General features: G+C 35.9%; 1 protein-coding gene across 1 annotated transcript in view; it reads left to right on the top strand.

The window, feature by feature from the left end:
• LOC122803764 (vomeronasal type-2 receptor 26-like) overlaps positions 1 to 17638 on the top strand; it is a 78530-nt gene that overhangs the window by 22177 nt on the left and 38715 nt on the right. Inside the window, exons 2-3 of the mRNA XM_044073455.1 lie at positions 2321 to 2444; positions 7510 to 7514. Coding sequence (XP_043929390.1) covers positions 2321 to 2444; positions 7510 to 7514 — 129 coding nt within the window. The remainder of the gene's footprint in view (positions 1 to 2320; positions 2445 to 7509; positions 7515 to 17638) is intronic.

The raw sequence follows: 17638 nt of genomic DNA, 5'->3' as shown, positions 1-17638 counted from the left end.
ATTATGAAATTCAGTATTTTGAGTTTTCAGTATTTTGAACTTTCAAGAATTTGGACTCAGTATTTTGAATTTCGAGATTATGAGCTTTTGAGATTTAGAAGTAGACACCTCCAGTTCATGCATGTGTCTTCTACGCACAATTGATATGATCCAAATTGGCTATACAATATGATTATGTTGTTGTCACCCCACTTTCTGGAGGTGACAGTCCAAATTCAGTTAACATTCTGCACATATTTTCAGTTTACACTGTTGAAGAAATGGATAGCTATGGTTCTTTCCTCCCTCACTCCTGCACATTCCAATATCACTTTGCTTTTGATGTTCCTCCTGTTTACTCCCCATTTTACCACTTTCTTATCTACCCAATTTTAAGACCTATAATCTGGTCAAAAATAGCATTACACACACACAAATAGGTACCAAAGAATGCAATGGAGCTCTTCACTTTTGGCTACTATGTTTGTGTGGAATTTGGCATCTCACAAAAATGCTAAGTGATTGTGAGCAACTCTGTAATGCTGCTGTTACCTCCATGCAATGCCACTTAACCCCACTGCACTATATCAACACACAGTAGCACATGCTGGATGTACTATAAAGAATAATGTAATTGCATCATCACTGTTTATTTAAAAGTATTAGCTACACCTGGATTCAAACCCAGTATAGTCTAGGTTCAAAAATAAATGTGCCAATGCATTTACACCTGCTGCCACAGAGTCAGCCAAGCAACAGGTGTGTTTCATACACTCAATACTAACTCTCTGAATTTTAGCAATGAGCCTGTATTTTCATACTGCTTAACTATGCACAAACAGGGAAAGTAGTGGAAATGTGTATCTCGCATGTGTAAACACTTTTCCATCTATCATATAAACCTGCTGCTCATCATTGCACTATGCAAAGTACATAATAGCATGTATTAGTGCTGTTTATTGTCTATTTAGTCTTAATGCCATGAAACTACTTGTAGAAACATATAAAAATGAAGGGCCCCTTTATAAGAACATACATATTTACAATGCAGCCATGTGTAACCTCCCCCCCATTCACTGCAACCTCGTTCTCTCAGTACTTGTTGACAAACATATCAACTATACTACATAAATTAATATCAAATGTTGTGTGATTTATCATGCACATCAATCTGATGCAGAACTAAAACTATCTTCACAGCTGAACATGCCTGCATAGGTATTTCATGCAGGCCTCCCAACATCTTGTCCCTAACATTCAATGTTGATGTTATCCAATATAGGTTGTGTGTGTGTGTATGTGTGTGTGTGTGTGTGTGTGTGTGTGTGTGTGTGTGTGTGTGTGTGTGTGTGTGTGTGTGTGTGTGTGTGTGTGTGTGTGTGTGTGTGTGTGTGTGTGTGTGTGTGCGCATGTGTGTGTGCGTGTGTGTGTGTGTGTGTGTGTGTGTGTGTGTGTGTGTGTGTGTGTGTGTGTGTATGTGTGTGTGTGTGTTTGTACACTTGCTTGACATTAGAGAGAGCATTTTACACCAGCATGTGGGACACTGCTGTTACCATATTTTCCTCACCAGACACTGCTGATGTCATCATCTATAAAGTGTTGTCTGAGTCACTCAAAGTCAGATTTGAGGTGTGGTGCTTGCCTTAAATACAAAGTTCTGTAGTCAGTGTACTTAGGTAGGAGTTCTGTTCTCAAGGCAGTCAACTGAGGTGTGTGTGTGTGTGTGTGTGTGTGTGTGTGTGTGTGTGTGTGTGTGTGTGTGTGTGTGTGTGTGTGTGTGTGTGTGTGTGTGTGTGTTTGTGCACTTGCTTGACATTAGAGAGAGCCTTTAACCCCAGTATGTGGGACACTGCTATTAACATAGTCTCCTCACAAGATGCTGCTGATGTCATCACCTATATCTGATTTGGCAATCATGAACACACACTTGACTAACTACATCATAGGGCCATCTATCTAATTGAGGATTGTGATCATTTCCTTGGGGTCCTGGGGATCTAGCCAGTGAATGCACAGTGACCTGAGGGAGACACAAGACGGATGGTAGGACTGAAAATGTACAACAGGAAGACTGTAAGAGACAGGAGGAAAAAACATTCCTTCTCCTCTGGCCTGTCTGAAATTACTTTGACAACAGAACACATTTTTAATGTTGGGTAGTGTTCTTTCCTGCTTCTGAACTCTGGTGTTGATCTGATTGAGACATAACAAATAATTAAATTGGTACCATTTTATAACAATTATTTATTAAAGAGGGGCAGATGGCACAGATTATAGTTCCACTCCAGATACAGAATTAGGATTAAACACATGCATATCTGGTCACTTTTTTCTCCTTTAGATCCCTCAGTCGCTGTGCAGTGAAAGCTGCTCTGCAGGATACAGAAAGGCAGCTCAGCCAGGCCAGCCAATCTGCTGTTTCAACTGCATCATGTGCTCCCAAGGAAAAATTTCCAACCAAACTGGTAAGAAGATATGTAAATAACTCAGTAACTCTGTTAAATAATCAGTATAATAGAGTTTGGAATATTTGTTCTGTTGCAGCTGCCATTTTGTTTGTGACTATAGTTCATGGACTATAGCAAAATAAAACAATGTGATTCATATAGATGTTCATCATTTGATCACTACTGCAATAAGCTTACCTATAAAGTTTATATCCTGCACTGGATATAACAACTGGCCAACTTCCAAAACCCGCAGACAGCTGAGACCACAAAAAGACCTGGTTAAAATCAGCAACTTTCCTGGTGGCAAAGAACTCTCCTCTTGCATGCTTTTGAAGATTGAAGGTTGGCTATTGTTTCTCCATTTTTGAGCTGATAAGTTCCCTTCAGTGAAACAAAAATATTTTATCACTAAAATAATGTTTTTTGTGTAAAACTGTTTTATACAATGAATTTAATTTTTATTTGACTGTCACATAACTTTTCTCTCATTTAGAAGACTGTGATGATTATATTACCTTTAGTGTAATTCTTGTGATAAACTGATACGTTTTGTTCAAAGGCTGGGGTAAGTCTATATGGTGTTTCTCATATTTTTGAGGTGAAAACACTGTGTTTTTACTAACTACTGCTGTCGGGTTTACCCAGACTTCAGGCTTCCTTCTCAGCTATCTTCTTCTTCTTCTTTCGGCTTTTCTCGGTTAGGGGTTTCCACAGCGGATCACCTGTCCGCTCATGATTGACAGGGAGTTTTACAGTGTCGAGTTGCCAGCCCAACTTTCCACAGAAGGCACATGCACACACACACACACACACACACACACACACACACACACACACACACACACACACACACACACACACACACACACACACACACACACACACACACACACACACACACACACCTAGCTATACAATGGAACAATTTACCAGTTCTTTGGTTCTTCCTACCTTCACCCATAAAAACAAAAATATTTCCAGACAGCCTTTGCCCTTTTAGCAGGCTACTACTTTGCCTCAGCCACAGATGGGCGACCGTGTAGTGGCTATTCCTGGTAACTCAGACCTTTCATTTTCTTTCTTGGTTTCCTATGGTGTAATCACTTCAGTTACAATGGAACAGAGGTTACAGACATCCTCTGTGGCTGTTAGAGTGTCCTTGAAGGGCATGGGAGAACAACTCTTCTCAGTCTCCTTGGAAGGAATGGTGAATTCTTTCCTCCCTAGCTAGACTGGGATGCATGGTCCCAATTGTAATTTCCTGAAAGGAGTCTGTCTGCATTTATGGAGATCCCTGTTTAAAAAAAGCTGCTCCTGTGCTTTTGTATGTGTACAAATGGGTTCCCTTCAGAATATCGAAATCCTGAAACCTCGAAATTCATATGGTCGAGACCATATGATCGAAGTTTCAGAATTTCTAAAATCTGAATGGAGATATGCATACAGCGTGGAATGGGAGATTTCCCTTTTCCTCTTTGTAGTGCAATCTTGAAGTTGGTATATTTAAGTAGTGGGGTGTGGGGGTGCAGCACCCCACATTGGGGGGGTGCAGGGAGGCTTGCCCCCTGCAGAAACATTTAAATAGTTTTTTTGCTGGTGGAATTTATTTTGGAATTTCAATATTCCAAAACATTGATCATACGGTCTTGATCACATGGCATTTGATGTTTTGGAATTTCGAGATTCTGAAGTAAATCCGTACAAACACATATAATACACATCAACCCCCACACCCCCATAAATATAAAAGTAAGTATATCAATAAACACATTTCATAAAGTATCAACTCCACAAAATGCATTTCCATAAGATTATAAAAATATATCCTGTCATAACAAGGTAGAATGTTGTTGTTGTCTTTCGGCTTTTCCCAGTTAGGGGTCGCCACAGCAGAACTCCAGTCCGCTAAAGATTGGCAGTAGATTTTCATGAACACCGAGGTGCCATCTCAACGTTCAACCTTCAACAAAGGCATGCCCATTTACGCATGTCTTTCGAACGCCCACCCAACCGTGGGGAGGACATGCAGACTCAATGCATACTTAAAATAGAATGAAGGGAAATCATATCATTAAGTCCTGGTGGATTAATAACATTCAACCTGAATTGCCATAAAAGTTCCTTAAATTCCAACTTTGTTTCCCAGTTGCCTCCCCTGGGATCTGCATGTACCTTCTCTAGGATAACAAAATCTAAATTTATATTCACTTTTACAAGTTAGATGGTGTCTATAAAGTGCTTTGTTCACATTCTTATTCTTAACATCATACATATACTCAGAGATTCTTAACCGTAATGCACGCTCGGTATTTCCAATATAAAAACTAGGCCACATTGTCAGGTAAACCACACCTTTGGTTTTATAGTTTCCCCCTCTAAATTTCACAATACAAACATTGTGAGCCGTTACAAGTGCAAGCATTTCCGGGAATATTTATTTGCAAGCTGTTGCGGTTATATTTGTGAGCAGGCATGAATTACAAACTGAACTGTCTTCTGCTGTAAGTAAGTGTGTGTTAAGAGTGTAAAGTGCACACTCAATTGCTCTGATAGATTGTTTTAGAAGGAAGTGTATAACTTTTTTTGCTGTTAGAGTTCCTTAGAGCAGGAGCCAGTGATACATGCAGCCGGGAATGATTGCAATATTTATAACAGCAGTGGACTGTTTTTATGCTGGTCTGGTTCTCCAAAATTATCTCCTCTTTAGTAAATAATGTGGCCTTTCTTCTTGGTAGTGCGTCCCTGTTGAAAATTTGGTGGAATAAAAAGAGGAACCAAAACAAGCATGTTAGGTGTCTTGGCTTCAGGCACACCTTTAGTTTGGGGATCTGCAAAGGTGATTGTCCTAACCTGAGAAGCTGAGACTACTAGTAGAGCTTCAATGCCCAGCTACATAGTGACTGTTGCTACTAGGACCCAGTGCCGATTTGCAGTACCGATGACTACATTTATCTAACTCTTGCGGGATCGCAGGGATGCAGTGAGAAGTGCCTGCTTGACAAACCTTCTACAATGACTTTGAAAGAGGAGCGGTAACTTTAAGCAGCATATAAAAGTTTGTTACGGTACCCTGTCCTGTCCTCACAGTGTACAGCAAGGGTGTAGCTAGGCATACTCGGTGTGCTTAAACAAGTACATTTTTTCTGAGCACCTCTCGATAAAAGAGCACAAAAAATAAACATCTGATTTAACTCACTATTTAACATTCTTTTTGTGACTGGAGTTCACCTTTAAGTAGTCTTTTTATAGTTAGAAGTGGCAATAGTAGGCAATATTTTTCAAAGTATAGAGGGGTATTGTTAAGCCACAAGCTGAGACATAGAACCGTTACAAGTGCAGTTATATTTGTGACAAGTGCAGTTATATTTGTGAGCAGGGACAGAAGAATTACGATGAACTGCTGCTGTAAGTTTTCCGAACTAACTGCTGCTGTAAGTTTTTTGAAGTGTACTCATTATTTAAATATGCTTTTTTTGACTGGAGTTCACCTTTAAGTAGTCTTTTTATAGTTAGAAGTGGCAGTAGTAGATAATGCTTTTCAAAGTATAGAGGGGTATTATTAAGCCACGTGTGGTTATAGTTGTGAGCAGGGACGGATGAACTACAATGAACTGCTGCTGTAAGTTTTCTGAAGTGTGTGTGTGTGTGTGTGTGTGTGTGTGTGTGTGTGTGTGTGTGTGTGTGTGTTTTATGGCAAATCAGTGAAGGATTGAATTCACTAAATAATAACAGGCATTTGAATTTCAGACTTAGTATTCTTCAGAAAATACATAGTAACACAAAACGTTTTATTCTAGCAATGTTCTAAGTTTATAAGATCAATATTTGAAATCTGTCCCTATTTTAAGGCTGTATTCCCCATTATTGGCTTTGTCCAGGTTATTTGTACTAAGAGACTGAAAGCTATGGAACGTGAATTCACCGAATATGTGTGAGGGCTGTATTCCCCCATTAATGGCTTTGTCAAGGTGTTTTGTGCTAAGAGGTTGAGAGCTAAGGTGAGAACTGAATTCACTAAAGGATAGTCATTTAAGTTTCATTCTTCCTATCTTACAGGAAACAGCTGATATGGCATAATGGTATGTTGCTCTGAATGTAGTGCACAGGATTCTGGGTTCAAGACATTGTCAGTGATATGCATGGTGGTAACACAACACTTTAATTTCTAGCAGCTTTCCAAGATTATACAAGCAATGTTTAAAATGTGCCCCTGTTTTTTGGGCTTTTGTCCCCCCAATAAATTTTGGCTTTTTCCAGATTTCTTGTGCTGCAAAGTTGAGATATACAGTTGAGTATCGAGTGGATTTTACAAGGAGCTGAGAGCTTCAAGGGTAGAGAAGTGTAGTGCTGCTTATGATGCTGAGTCTGCTTGCATTGTTAATAGCATATTGGGTTGGATACTTGCTTTTGATGCAGAAGGCTGTGGGTTTTACTCCCACTATGTAGATGCATTACTGATACTGTACTGTGTTGTACTTTTAAATGGGGTGGATGCTGCAGTCCTGAAAATGACATGTTTTCAGTTTGCCATCCATTCCCTATTGCGATATTATTAGCTTATAATTTTTTTAATGTAACATAGGCAATTTATTCCTCAAGGGCAACAGGCACATTATTTGTAGATGAAACCATGAAATATAAAGTTGTTTGCTAGCAGAAGCTTCTTCATTAGTTACAGGTCTCTTTTATGTGGAATTAGATGACTTTTACTTCTGCAGAGATTGTGCATATTTACTTATACTGGTGAATTGTGGAAGTCTGAGTAGACTTGTAATGGAAATGTTCTGAAGTAGGCAGTTTTGTCATTATTGCTGCATTTACTTTGTTTCATTGTTTCCTGAAAAAATGTTCAAAACAAAAAAATGCAATCAGGAAGGTGTATCAAAAAACACATGTATGTTTGGTGTGTAAGGGGCCTATGATTTGAAAACAGCCCAAAGTTAATCTTTATCTGCCAAGGGCCAGATGTATTTTCTTTGAATGTGGGTTTTAATGCTGTTTTAATGAATGTGAGTTTCAAGGGCAGAGAGGTTTTAATGCTAAGTCTATTTTAATTGTGAGACTGCATTGCTTTGTTTAGCAGATGTCTTAGTGTTTGTGCTGTAAAATGTAAAATAAAACTTTTAAATGAAATCCGAATCATCGTAGAAGTAAAGCAATATGCACATTACAGTGTTTATACTAAATGGGGTGAAATAGCTAAGTAATGGAACATTGAAAAGGCTGCATGGGGGAGGGCTGTATATGGGGAGGCCCCATTTGACCATGATTTTGTGAGGAGGAGGATGGCAAAGACAGTCCCGGGCGGTACAAACTGTAGCTATGCTACTGATCAGTAGGCCATGATGAATGACTTTTGGAGGTCCTTTCAAACTATAATATTCTTTTGCTAAGATTAGAATATTGCCTACCATTAAATGCCCTACTTTTAACATAAAACCCACATACTGCAAGTCACCGAAAACAAAATCTTAATGCTCATCATCTTCTCCTTTCCTGGTGAACATCATTGCTACACATTTAAAAGAAAATGGTTACTGTTTACTACAAAGTCTGGGTCTCTGGGACCATATTTTGGTTGTCAGCTCTTCAGTTTGTGTTTGAAAGTTGATATCCCACAATTCTATCTGAGTGGGTGGGGCTACATAATTATGTATGCAAATTTTATGTTAATCAGTGCACAGATTTGTACCTATTTTTCATGGGCCTTTGTCCAGATTTTTAATGTTTCCAGGTTGAGAGGTATGGTTATTGGTAAAATGGTTAAGGTGTTTGACTCACAGATAGAAGGTACAGTGTTGATCCTCACTTTTGGGAGGGAAACTGGCTAGGCTTAGAAAGTCATATTACAAAAGCTATCTTAGTAATTAGCTACAAACTTAATTATACCATGACTCTAAAGAAAAGGTAAAATGATTTAGAGTTCTTTTGAGAAATGTGAATAGTATTAAGAATATAGTAAGAAGAACAGGGATTTTGGAGTGATGTAGACATAATTATATTAGAAGACTCAAGATTTTTAACAAATAAAGATAGATTACAAATGGAGAAATTATGTGGAGGAAAGATGATCTGGATTTTGTGAAATGAGAGATCTTCTGGGATAGCCTTATTCTGTAGAAATACAGTAAAGATATTAGATGTAACTTTAGCAAAAACTGAAAGATTAACAATAGTAGATTTAAAATGGAAAGAACAAGTATACGGAACTATAATATTATATGCTTATACTAATTGTAAAGAAAGGGAAATATTATTTCATCAGATTTTACACTATGTAACTAAAATATGAATATTATAAGAACAGGAGACTTTGAGTGTGATTTAAGAGGCAAGCATGAAAAAAAAACAAATGATATAAGAAAAATGTTAGAAGTTATAACATATGGTAAATTAAAACTTTGGGACACAAATTCATGGACTTACAAATGGATATGTTTAGAATTGAAATAGATTATTTTATAGTATCAGAAGGTTTAGTTATAGAAGAAGGGGATTTAGTTGAAACAGGATATTTTGATCATCTTGCAATATGGCTAGAGAAAAAGGATAAAACAGAAAGTATGGAATGAAGAAGGAAAGAGATTAGTAATACAGTTAAGGAAATACAGTATTATTATGAAAACATTTTATAAAATTTGGTTTGAATGGTGTATGATATTTAGGGAACAATATAAAACATATATTTTACAGTGGTAATTTGATGTGAGAAAAGTAGAGAAAGAAAAATATAAAATAACATATAATGATGCATTGGAAGAAGTAGAACATAATAGAAAGTACTCTGACAATGTAAAATAATTATATGAAAGAAATAAAAATTCAAGAATTGCTATATAAGCAAACATATTTTTTACAATGAAAAATAGAAGAAGTATCACATTACTTAAGCAGATTAGTATAATAAGATTGTAATGGAATGAGAGAAATAAAAAATGTAAAAGGAGAAATAGAAAGAACTCATGAAAAGATTATGAATAGTGTACTGCAATATGTACAAGAAATGTTTAAGGAAAAAAGAAGGTAATGAAAAAAAAACATGGAAAGTTAAAAAAGCTAACAGAAAAAGAGAATAAAGAGTTGAAAATGAGATTTTGTTTGATGAGCTAGATAAAGTATTAGGACAAGAAAATATAAATTCTGCTGCAGGACCAGATGGAATAGGGTATGAGATGTATAACAATTTAAGGAATTGAATAAAATATATATTTTTAAAGATTTTGAATGAATGGTTAAATGAAGGTTTTATGTGTAAAGAATTATATAGAGTAATACTTAAATACATATGGAAGAGGAAAGATAAAATACAATTAAAAATTGAGACCAAGTATTGAATAATAATGATTATATGATCTTTATGAACAAAATACAAAAGAGATTTGAAACTAAAATGGAAAATATATTATGGAAGATAGCATATACAGTGTAAAGGGGAAGGACTCTCAATAATTATTAATGACAGAGAAACTGTAGCTGATATTATGAATAGAAAATAAGTGAAAATCATGATAGGAGACATTAATAAGGCATGTAATACAACTGCACATGAAATATTATGGGTACTGATGGAAGAACATAATATAAATGAGAAAGTTAGAAGATTATGCATGTCAGTGTATAGTAAAGCAAAAATACTCGTAAATGATTGGATAAGCTAAGCGGTAAATATGAAGAGTGAAGGAAGACAGTGATGTCCAATGAGTTGTATACTCTTTGCATTAGTTATGAATGTGATAGTATGTGAAATAAATTACAAAATGATGGAGGTATGTTATATAACACCAGAAGTGTTAAGAATTCTAGTACTGTTAACATATACAGATGACATTATAATAATTTCAAAAAACGTTTGTATAAAAGAAGTAATAATTTACACAGATGAATGTCTGGAGCTAAAGGGATGGTTTTAAATAAGGAGAAAATAAAGGTTTAGGTGATGTAGTAAATATAGGGTGTATATATGTTACAATGAATGAAGCTTCTCTGTTAGGCATAACATTTGGGAATAAAGATGCAAGCAAAATTCAGTGGGAGAAACAATATAATAAATAAAACAAAACTGTATTTTCTGAAGAACATATATATTATCATTCGGGAAAAAAGTTTTGTTTGATAAATTCAGCACCGACGGGAAAATAGCATACTTGGCCAACAGTATTTCAAAAGGAATTATTGCAGATGATTTTTTTTTTTTTCATTTATATGGGGTTCTAGATAAAACCCAGTAAAAAGAGGAGTTTTGTGTGTAAATAAAGAGGACAGAGGATTTAGGGTTAAGTAACCCAGTTTTACATGTTGTTTAATTAAATATGTACTAAAGTGTTAAAGTGGATATATGAAAAAGATGAGAGATTAGTAGTACAATTGTATAAACATAAGTATGATAAATTTGGGGTATGATAAAAAAGTGTAAAATAGATAAAGAGTGTATGAATAAAGAAATAAAATGTTTTTGTGGAAAATAAAAAATTCATGATATAGAAAAAAATTGAAACGTAGTATAAGAAAGTAATGACAAAACATTACTTTGTAAAATCATGGGAAAATCTAACATGAAAAAATAAAGCTATAAAATTAAGAAGCAAATGGCGTAATCAAAAAGTAGAATGTCAAGATTTTTTTCTGGAGAATGGTGGAGTATGTTTGCATTGTCAAGAAGAAGAAACTACATGCACGCACTTTTAAAATGTAACGGAGAATTTTTTGAAGATATAAAAGAAGTGGATAAGATAAACATTGATATGATTAACTACAGATATTATAAGGCTAAAAGTAAAGAAATGTTAGAAGAATTGATAAAAAGTTATTTTATGTTATATGGGTTATATGGAATGAAGGTAAGTGAAATTGTGTTTAATAGTAAATGGATTTTAGCAACAACATTAAGTAAAATTACATGGTGGATATGGAAAAAGGAGTGGGGGTCTATAAGGTATGCATTTTTAGTATGATTATAAAGGAAATGTATATATCTATATAGTTGTACATTTGTAAATATCTGTAAATATTTTGTAAATAACTGTTTTTTTTTGTATATAAATAAAGGATCCCTGCTCTTTTTGATAGGTGCCATGGGATCTTTCATATCACCAGCTCAAGCAGATAGGGCCTTTGTTTAAGACTCATCATCAGGATGAGCTTGTCTTTAAAGCAAGGAGCTTTGGTAGGTTGGCAGTGTTGAAACATGCTTTTTAGTGCTAGATTCTTATCAGGGTAATATATTATGTAGAGTAAGAAATAGTGATAGCTGACTGTAGTAAAGGTGAAGTGGGAGCTCAGGCCAATTTAATTGTATAAGGTCAGAACAGTGACAAGCTCTAAAGGGGTGATTTGCAGAAAAGCAAGCTATTTTATTGTAGCTTTGCTTGTATGGATGTTTGCAGGTTAGTAAAGAGTGGGGAGGTATATAGTTGGGTAGATAAGAGGTATGCTTTAGGTATGGTTTCTCTTGTTCTGATTGTTAGGTATGGTTTTGTTCTATAAAAGAAACTGAACATTTGTTAAGAACAGTTTGGAAGTGTTGGTCAGATTTCATGTTATCATCTTGCAAACCTTGTTTGGTTTCTAGTCCCAGATCGGACCCTGCAGTGATTTCCTTGGCAAATCCCTACAAATCTAAATATTTAGTAAATGATAATCCCTCCTGTTCTGATAAGATTGGAAAATAATTTAATAGATTTGGGAAAAGTGTGTGTTCCTCCAACACACTTATTTTTTTTAGGATTTTTATTGGTTAAGCTCACACGTTAAAGTTTCTGGTTGCTTCATTTAAGAGTATGAGGAACATTACTGCAACTTTTCCTTCTTCTGAATGAAAATATCTGAATATACATATTGTTTCTGTGTCTCAAGTAACCAGACATTCTTTAAAGTATGCATATGAGTCAGCTGATTCATCTTCCAGAGTAGCAACTACAGAATCTATTATGAGAAGGTTTGCATGATAACATTTTCAAAATTTGCCTGATGATGCTGAATAAAGCTGAAATTTTAAAATATCCCCTTGATAGGGTGGTCGTTTTTGTACTGTCTACTGCTGAGGTCCTGAAAAAGTATGATGACATAAGGAAACTGATTTGAGGGGATGACTCAGGTTTTTTAGCATTCACTCTCCAACTGTTATTAAATATTTCATTCCTAACTCAGGATCTTTTTGTAAAAAGCAAATTAAGCAGATAAAGGAAACCTCTGGCAAGTAGACATTAAAAAATATAATGGCAGGGTGGGTCCAAAAAGAAGGGGACTTCTCAGAAACTATGACAGTTCAACAAGTCTGAATGACTATGTTCAAATGGTAGCCCCCTTCCAACCTTGGTAAGCCTTCAAATCTCCCCCAAAATCTGTATCTCCATTTCTGTCTTTGGCAACAGATAATCTCAGACAGATGGGTTCTGAGATGGCAGTAGGAGTCTCTCCCTCTTTTTTATAGGATTTCTCTTCATCCACCAGATCAAATTTCTTTTTTTCCTGTCCTGTAATTCAGCACTTCCTAAGTCAGATTTTTTTTTTTAGCTGTTCCTCCTTCTCTGATAGGAAAAGGTTTTTATTTATTTTTTATTTATTAATTTTACATTTAGTTACTGGGATAGTCTGACTGGACACAGTCACACAGGTCCATTTTCTGCAGAGGCCCAGGGAGAAAAGCTCCATATTTCACAGTTTATCATTCATGTAAACAATTAAAAACAAATTAAAAACTAATTAAACTCAGTGCAAGATAGGAGGGATTACAACATCAAAAACTAAGAATATGAGGCAGTACAGAGTGACAGTAGACAGCTCCAGGTAATACATAACTCCCAGGCAGAGACACACAGCTCATAATTACATGTGCCTTTTAGTAATATAATGATCATAGATAAAAAGAACAATCTATATAAATATGACACCCTTAACAATTGGTTAAGTGGAATTTTTCTAGCTTTCAGACATAGTATTGTGTCAGATGGTGAAGGAAAGTTAAATAATTATTAAGTAAAAGGAAAGGAAGGATTAGCTAGTCATGACTGTATGAGTAGGAAATTAGGAAAATAAGTTGTTACTGAGACATGAAGAGCAGAGTGGACAGATTAAAGTGGAGATTATTGGATTGGTACGAGATATGTGAGGGATAGGTAAGTGGATGTGACAGGGTTAGTTATGAGGACAGTTAGTTGTATGATAGAAGATGGATTGTTAAGTGGGTGTTTACCCTTGGGAGTCACAGGAGCATAACCAGTTGCTCCTATATTGTGTATGTAAGAGTTTTTTACACTGGGCCATAGAGTTAATATATGTTAGGTGACCAGGCATAGTATCCCAAGCTTTAGAAATAGAGTAACCAAAGAGAGATTTCCCAGCATTGTTATTGCATTTATTGATAGGCTAGGAGGTTTTGGGTGCTAGATCTTAATGCTCTAGGTGTAGTATAGGGTTGAATTAGATTTCGGAGTGATGGGACCTTATCAGGGTGATGGTAAAGCTTATGTGCAAGTGACAGTTGATTGAATTACAGTAGCTGAGGCAGCTCAAGCCAGTTTAGTTGTTTGAGTGATACACAGTGATGGGTACTATATGGAACTTCTATTGCAAACCAAACACTTTTATTATAGCAGGATTCTAATTTGTTTAAGTCATACTTGCAAAGGTTAGTTAAAACTGGGGATGCATATAGGAGGGTGGATAAGAGGTGCTTCCTGGCTATTATTGCTATAGTGGATTTAGTGGGACATTTCTTATTACAATAGAGGATTATTAGTTTTTTATTAACTTTCTTGATAGTTTGGGCTATGTGAATATCAAAATGTAGTCTGTTGTCTATTTCTACACCTAACAGTTTTGTGTGGGTGGATGGGGAGATCATGGTTTTGCTTCTAGACATGATGCTAAAATCATTAATGGGGGGGGGGGGGTAGATCTACTTGGGCTGAAAATAAGTAGTTTTGCTAGGGTTAAGAATATGTTGGGAGTTAGTGAACCAGCTTTTACTCAAGAATGTTTCAGGTACTAAAGAATGAAGCTTCATAGAGACCAGTCCTAGATCTCTTTTTTTTTCTCAATTAGTTTGTAAAAGTTCCAAAATTCTTCCCCCTTTCAGTTTTCTGGTAATTCTGGGTTTATCATCATATTCCTAAAGCCTCAAATTTCAAATATTTTTTAATGTTTTCTATGTTTGGATTATCCTTTAAATTCTCTGCATTACTATTGGCTTATCTACTGCTCCAGGGATGTTCAGAAAGTGTTTAGCTACTGTAATAGCGTACAGTAGACTGAAAAGTATTCCCATTGTTCCTTATATAGATGACTTGCTTATCTTAGCAGATTAATTTTCAAAGTGTTAGGAATCTGTCACTTCAGTAAGAGATCTTTTTCACAAACTGGGTCTCCAGAACATTAAAAAGTCTTGTTTCACCCTTCCCAGGGTTGTATTCCTGGGGTGTTTCTTAGATAGTTCAGAGCTTTTTTGCACAGGAAAAAGTAGATCTATATTTAAGTTTTTCCACTCGGTCCAGTAGTTTAGGAAGGGAATTCCTCAGGATACTAGGATTCATGGCATTTATGATTCTCATGATTCCTCTACCTTGACTTCACATGTCAAAGATTCAATAGTACCTAGAATTTGTATGGTCCCAGGATCAAAACTCCTGACACTTCAAATTCCAGTTTTGGGATTTGTAAAAAGGCAGCTGCTTTGGTAAACAGACCAGTTTTACTTAGATCCAGATATCTCACTTTCTCTTCTAGCTCCAATGCAGTCTGTAACAACAGATGCTAAGATTTGCTTGAAGAGCTGTGCCTTTGGGAGTAAAAGTGCAGGATCTTTTGGAAAAAAAAGACAGACCAAAACACATGAGCATAAAGAAGATGTTAGCAGTTATAAATGCATTCTAGCCTCTCAATCTTCTGTGGTTCCCAGTACCACTGCAAGTGATTTCAATCAATGCGGTGATGTGGTACAGATCTTTCCCTCTGTGCAGATTAGTATTGGTAGTCTGGGATATGCATATTTAGGATACTCTCACTGTATGGTATATGATGTTCCATCAGAGCAAAACCTTGTGTCAGACAAACTAAGCACAACCAGGACCGACCCTTATGAATAGAAATTGAATCAGGGGGTTTTCTGGGATTTGCTACAGGTGTGGGGAACACCTCAGATAGCTCTAGTCACCTCCATTCACAACAACCAACTAGTGACTCCTTAGAAGCAGGCTTTGAAAGCATATATTCACATTTACTTGGATGGGAATGCTCTTCTATACATTTCCTTCATTTCCACTGATATCCAGGATCATTCAGAAGATTCACAAGGACTCTCCAAACATCATTGTTTTGACTTCATTCTTGCTCAGGCAGTAATGATTCTCTAGTCTTTTGGAAATGGCCAAGGGCAATCACCACAAGCTTTGTCACACATCCAACTAATACAAGACGGGTTGTTTGATACAACTCGTCTTGAAATAACTTCAGTCAACTATCTGAATGATAGAGTTTTAATACCTTCTATCTATTTTATGAGTAGGTGCAGTAAGTATTAAAGGAGGCAAAGAAACCTGCTACTAGGAAATAATATATTGACAAATGGAAAAAAAAATCCTGTTAGTGCCATACCAAGAACCTTTTAAGTCTAGTATTTTTCTTGTTTTGCAATATCTGAATGAGTTGTTATCCTGTGGCCTGTTATGCCTCTGTCACCTAGAAAACAGGCATCTTGTTGCAATCTTAATTTTTGTTTTGAAAAACAATAACTCTTGCTCCATCAGTTTGATTTGAGTTTTTTAATATGAAAAATAGTGTTTTTTGATTGCTCTGACTTCTACAAAAAGTGTGCCTAGTCACAAGCTTTCATAGGGATCAACCTTTTCTTTTTTTTACAAAATCAGAGATTGTTAGAGAACTGATTTTATAATTATGCGTACAGTATTATCCAAGTTTACTTCAAAGCCAAGCTATCCACCTCCTGTTCTTTTTTCCAGAACCTAAAAATTAAGGAGAAAGGATTCCTCAGACTCTGGATGTACATAGACAGCTCAAATATTATCTTGACAGGACTAAAACCTTCAGAAATTCTGATCAGTTATTCTTTTCTTATGAAAGTAAGGAAAAGAGACATCTGTCAATGCAGACTATTTCCAAAAGGTTGGCCCATGATATCTCCTTTTTCTTTTTCCACCATAACATCTCAATTCTGACCAGTATTGAGGCACATACTACTTAGAGCCTTGGATTCATCAGTGGCATTTTGGAAAGATATTCTAGAAATATTATAGTGGCAGCAACAGTACAAACTATACTATTTTTCCAGGTCTAGAGCAGGCTTTGTTATGATCATTCTCCATGAGCTCCTGGACCCAAATTGTTTTCCTCCCAAAACTTAGATGTTATAGTAGTCCACCCATATAGGTAAGGCTACTGCAGCATTGATCAAATGATGAACATAGTACAGCTGTGTAAGTAAATGTACAATAACAGTAGATGTTCAAATAATCACTGCTGCAGTAGCTGTTCCTTCCTTCCCTCCAACTCCCTTACTATTTGCATGACTTTTGCTTGGCAGGGTGAGGACGTTGATTGTTATTTACATAACACTGACATTTTTCAGGTTTCTAGCACCCTTTTTCAGATGGTATAAAGGTAACCCAAAACACACAATGTCGCATAAAGACCCAGCCAGAAACTAGTTGGTCTAGAAGACAAAATGCAGGGAGATGCAGCTCGACCAACAAAACAAAGGCATTCAATGACAAGCCCATAAATACAAAGGTTTAATGTAAAAAAGTACAGGTATTAAGCACTTTCATTCCTAAAAAAGAAACTTCATCAAAATATCATGGAATACAATGTCATTTCATTATATTCTAACATCTTTAAAGGCACAGCTACATAATTCATCACATTTTACAATATATCTGCTGGACTGCCAAATTATCAAAATTATCATACAAATATTATTAAAATAGTAAAAACATGGGAAGTGTGTGGAAAAAAATATCTATATCTATATCTATATCTATATATATATATATATATATATATATATATATATGTGTTTGTGTGTGTGTGTGTGTGTGTGTGTGTGTGTACAAACGGGCTCCCTTCAGAATATCGAAATCCTGAAACCTCGAAATTCATATGGTCAAGACCATATGATCGAAGTTTCAGAATTTCGAAATTCTGAATGGAGATATGCATACAGCGCGGAATGGGAGATTTCCCTTTTCCTCTCTGTA

This window comes from Protopterus annectens, chromosome 6.part0, assembly GCF_019279795.1.
Source record: "Protopterus annectens isolate FY-2018-M chromosome 6.part0, PAN1.0, whole genome shotgun sequence".
Taxonomy (NCBI): domain Eukaryota; kingdom Metazoa; phylum Chordata; order Ceratodontiformes; family Protopteridae; genus Protopterus; species Protopterus annectens.
Note: the sequence above shows the minus strand (reverse complement) of the source record. Positions and strands in the feature narration are given on the sequence as shown.